At 40.5% G+C, this 5,280-nt stretch overlaps 1 protein-coding gene across 6 annotated transcripts in view; it reads left to right on the top strand.

The window, feature by feature from the left end:
- The first annotated feature begins 3,673 nt into the window (after positions 1-3,673).
- LOC103138726 (phosphatidylinositol-binding clathrin assembly protein-like) overlaps positions 3,674-5,280 on the top strand; it is a 31,974-nt gene continuing 30,367 nt past the window's right edge. For 5 of the 6 annotated variants that reach the window (XM_016672160.1, XM_016672162.1, XM_016672158.1 and 2 more), the window contains exon 1: positions 3,836-3,965. In XM_016672160.1, the coding sequence (XP_016527646.1) occupies positions 3,836-3,965 (130 nt within the window). Of the gene's footprint in view, positions 3,966-5,280 lie in introns of all 6 variants that reach the window. The other variant, XM_016672155.1, reaches the window with a different exon arrangement.

Here is a 5,280-nt window from a genome sequence, read left to right on the forward strand (position 1 = left end):
TCCCTGAAAATAAAAAGAAGCCTAATATACAAATATGCATTTTTATGTTTAACCATCTAGAAAAATGAAAAAGTGATTATTTCAAATAATTACCTTCTCTGAACGTTTTGCAACCAGGCACTTCTGCAAAATTCTTTGGAGAAAAAAAATCCAGACCTCTGTGGAGGACAGTTGTGAAATGGTAATTGGACTGAATTTTACGGAAGAGGATTAGGGCCACTGGAAAAAAGAAAAAAAAATCTGACTTTAATCTCATAATTCTGACTTTTTTTTCTCAGAATTCTGAGATTAAAGTCAGAACTGTTTTATTTTTTTTCCAGTGGCCCCAATCCTCTTCCATAGAGCTTATATAGTACTTTTCCAGTCATTTTGACCACTCAAAGCACTTTACATTAGAGTCACATTCACACATCGATAGGTTAGCAATTTGGGGTTAAGGGCCTTGCCCAAGGGCAGATTGACACATGGCAGGAGGAAGCTGGAGTCGAACCTATATAACCTTCCAATTGCAAGATGACTACTCTACCCACAGAGCCACAGTCACTTGATTCAACCCAGAAACGTCTGATCACGTGTGGTTAGATGACTGCAGCCAGGTGTAACGGCTGCAGCAGGTTCACCACACCCTGCAGCAGACCTAAGGCTCAGGAGGAAGGCATTTATAAACTAACTTTAATCTGTTGAGGTAAAAATGTCCAATCAGGAACATTTTAACCTATCTACCTATTGTAACTGCTTCGGAGAAGAAAAACAATTAATTAAGAATTTCTCAGTCATATATTTTGTGCTTTTGAGATCTGAATGTGTCCCAATTATCTCAATGCTGCAGTCTCTGCTTATCTTGACAAAGACAAATACCTTGTCCCAGCAGGACCTTCTGCAGGGCAGCCTTTTCTCTCTATGAAGCTGCAATACTGTGTGCAACATTATAAACAATTATCAGCTGCTTGAATGGTTCCTTGTGTTCTTCTATTCTGCAGAGAAAAAATTACAACTATCCGCTAAGGTCAAAATAGAAATAGAAGTAATTGTGGTTTCTGTGTCTAGTTAGTGGCATCTCCAGTCCAAAGAAAATACAAACACCCTTGGAGAGATGAGTTTTTGCTGCAGACATAAAAGCAAACTGTTTCAGAGCTGACTTGCTGTCAGACTGTTGCACCATTGTTGTTGTAAGTTGTTGTTTACAACCACAAAATCAATATCTTCCCAAATCTGAGTCTTTTCTTTCTCTCTTTCTTTAAAATCAGCAAAGAGAACCTGTCTGCTTTTGTGCCAGCGTCCTTTGAGTGTTATTTAAAATTCAGTGTTTTCTATTGCGTTGGATTTTACTTCACAGCTGGTAACGAGCTCCTGGATCAATTTGTAAAATTACAAATGTGTGTCTCTATTCTTTGTGGACATGCCAAAGACAAATTATTCTTGTTTTTGTGTCTGTTGTGTTTTTAGGATCTCTTCATAAATCACAAGATTCTTCAATAAAATCTCACAAAACAAGATAAAGTATGAGAGCTTAAAGATCGTCCGCAACCATATATTTTTAATTATTGTCAATCCTAGACATAAAAAACACCTCCAAGATCAATAGGTAATTAAACACCTGGAAAAAAACAATTAATTTTTATAACTAATGGCATGAAGAAAACCCAAGAGACCTTGGAGGGCGTGCATGCTAAATTAAACTTTTATGATGAAAAAAGATGAAAAAAATATTGTTTTATTGCATGGTTTTAACGGGGCTTCGTCCCTGTGGTCAGAAGATATTAAGGGCCTGTGAGCCTCAGCGACAAAAAGGCTGAAGTGAGAAAACATAATTATGCTGAAGGGATTCCAACTCAGACTGGGGTTGAGACTCATCCAAACCAATTTCATGCCAGACAAAACGAAGAGTGAGATCTTCTCTTTTATTAAAAACACACACATATGTTTTACCCAACTAGGCGTTCATGGAGGACAGGATGTGAACATCTAACTTCTCTCATATACTAGCGTAAGCACTGGTCCTTTAACTTAACATACAAAAGAGTTGAGCTGAGCAAAACCTACAAAAAATCATATCACAATTTACAAATTCATGTTTTGATTTGAACCTTTTGATGAAATACTCAGATGAGTTAATCCACTTGATGTTCTAATATACAAAAACATATTTAGATATTACTTTAACTTTGCAAGTTATTTATCTAACCAAGTCCAGTAGACAGCATTATGTTGTTGACTTTGCAGCAATCACCTCTCCTTTCACGCAAGTGGCAACAAGGGGAAGGCTTAATTTTTGCAGGAATAAAAGGAATGTGGCTCAGTAGAAGCAGCCATCTACCACAATCAACAAAGAACGGTTGAGTGGACAGAAAGGAGGCAGAAGCACTGAGCAAGGAGTACTTTCTATGAGAAAGAGAAAAAAAATACACTAATTTATTTGAAGCAATATCTCTGTCAGTGGTTTCCTCCTTTAAAATGATGTAGTAAACACAGAATAACTGCTGGAAGTACTTTCCTAACCACAGCTGTGCCAACATCTCTACCTAGAAAACAGACAAAATACAGAAACAATGTGCCGGTACTTTCTGTCTGAGGGAAAAACAAAGAGTACATCTTTGGTCGAGTTCTGACCGGCCAGGTGTAACTTCTCTGAAGGGAAACACTCTGCAGCGCTCCAGACTGATCTTAGCATGACTCCGTTTTACAGTTTCAGTCATGCAAACTGAAAAATACCAGCTAACCAGAATGAATTGCAACAAAGAGAAATTCTCCTTCGAATGATGTCTTTGAATTTCCATACACCATCAAATCAAGCTGCTAGTTGAGGGACACACATTGTAAAAAAAAATTAAAACAACTGGTTAATCTAATGATAACAGGGTATATGTTGGCATAAATATAGTATCACAAATTAAAGAGACAGAAGCTCCTTAACAATAAAGGTGGGTCTTCGTGTTTAGATTTGTCTTGAGGCATCAGTGCTCAGCAAGGTGACCACAGCAGATAATTGCCTCATCAACTGGGTTCTGCTTTAAGACGCCCTCCCCAGACCCGAGAAGTTGCCCAATCGCCCTCCTCTCCGTCACCTGATTCACGTGCTGCCATTTTACACACAAGTTTGACTGACATAATAATAATTGAGAGGGGGGGAGATAAGAATTGGCCTATCGGTAACCTTTAAGAGAGAAATACTCCCCCCTTTTTTAGTGCGCAGACTGAAAGAGGCTGAGGTTGGTGCAGCCAGCGCGGGTGTTGTGGGCATCAGAGAGGTGTTTGCGCTCGGATCGCTTTGATTCTGGAGGAGAAACCGGGTCAAGAAGAGGGAGACTGCTGGGAAGGAAAGGACAATGCTGTTTCGTGTCGTTTCGTCGCTCACAGCGGATGCAACGCAGATTTTACTACTAGTCACCGTCCGTTTTTAGATTAGGGACATTTCGGATTCGGCGTTGGCACGGACGCACCCTGCCACCGGCATCCCAGCCTTTGGGCAGCATCTATTTCAGGGATCGCTCACTGTGCGCTGGCTACACTGCATGCCAGCAAGCTCTTTATGCAGATTTCTACCTACATTCGTCGTTTTGCCTGAATGTGATTGTCATTTTCTACATGATTTTTTTGGCTGCCGCATGAATTCTCCCACCGGATCCTCGTCGGTGTACTCTGCTGCTTCTCTCCTCCTCCTTCTCCTCCTCCTTCTCCTCTTCCTCCTGACTCTCACAGAGGGCACTACCCTCCTCCCTACCACTAAAGACATTTTGATCGTCCTCCCCAGCTCCCCCCACCCGGACACGACCACCATCACCACCACCACCACCTCCGCCACCTCCTCCTCCTCTTCCTCCTCCTCCACTGTAACATGTCGGGACAGTCTTTGACGGACCGGATCGCCGCCGCGCAGCACAGCATGACCGGCTCTGCCATCAGCAAAGCCGTCTGCAAGGCCACGACGCATGAAGTCAGCGGACCCAAGAAGAAACACCTTGACTGTAGGTTGAAAGCATGCCATCACTGCTCCTAGCTGCTGTAGCTCATAGAATAGCCTGCATGCACCTTTTCTCTCTCGCTCTCTCACAAAGGACAGCCTGTACAAATAGCATCCGGCCGGGTTATGTTTGCAACCTGTTTTTATTAGAAATAAGTATATGCGTCTGGGATGTGCGGGGGGCAAAAGCGCGCACGCAACAATGAGCCTGAGCATCATCAGCGCAAGATTTAAATAAAGGGGCGAGGGAGCAGGGCACTATCTGGGCATGTCATTCTGGGGAAATAGGCCACTCTGGAATGGGCTAATCACATTGCAACCAGCCGCTTTATATTGTGGGCCTATCCATTATTAACGCCACTATCAGCAGCAGCAGCAGCAGCAGCAGCAGCGTGCATGCAGCACTAGGCTACATTCCCCTGGAGACACTTCAGTACATAATGTGCATTATCGTGCAGCATCACCAAACATCTTCCTCTTCATTTCCACAACCGCGCATTCAAGTTCACTGTCGCGTCCTCTGGGGTTTCATCATTAATGAATGTCCTGCTGTCAGTCCTGGACGCACAATAGCTTCACTTCTGTCTGTTGGTTATAAAAAAGGCGTCAGAAAACAGAATTGTTTATTATCTTAAAATAAAAACACGAGATTTATATTATGAAACTTAGCTAAAATATAGTGACTTCCCTTATAAAATGGGTAATGTATAGGTAATAAATTTGTTTTTAATGAATCTCTGAATACTTTATAAACTGTTAATATTGTGGAATAGAGGACAATCAATGATCAATATTTTATCAATACTAAAAATTTCCTGTAGCTTTTTAAAAACTGCTCAATAGTTCTTCACAAAAGCTGAATATATATCAGTTCATGGTTTTACAAGCCCTTTATTGGGATCGTCTTATGATTTTACAATGCGACTGCTTTTATAAATGGCTTGGAAATTGTTCATAAACCATATAATGAAGCTATTAATCATAAACCATTAATACTGAGCTATAACACATTATTAATCAGAAACATTTAGAACTACAAAGGATTCTGTTTATACATGGCTAATAAATAGTTAACCAGTTATTAAATAAGCTATGAACGTCTCATAATGGATTATTATGGACTTGTTGTGCATTATTTAAAGGGTGAGAGTGAAGTTAAAAGTGACCAGTGCCCCATGTAATAGCTGCATAGTCACAGTTTATAGTGTCAACAGCTTAGTTAACATACTTTACACTTTAAAATATGGCTATTAGGAATGATTAACAAATAATTAATAAACCAGATAGATAGATAGATAGATAGATAGATAGATAGATAG

This window comes from Poecilia formosa, unplaced genomic scaffold (assembly GCF_000485575.1).
Source record: "Poecilia formosa unplaced genomic scaffold, Poecilia_formosa-5.1.2 Scaffold3, whole genome shotgun sequence".
In the NCBI taxonomy this organism is placed as follows: Eukaryota; Metazoa; Chordata; class Actinopteri; order Cyprinodontiformes; family Poeciliidae; genus Poecilia; species Poecilia formosa.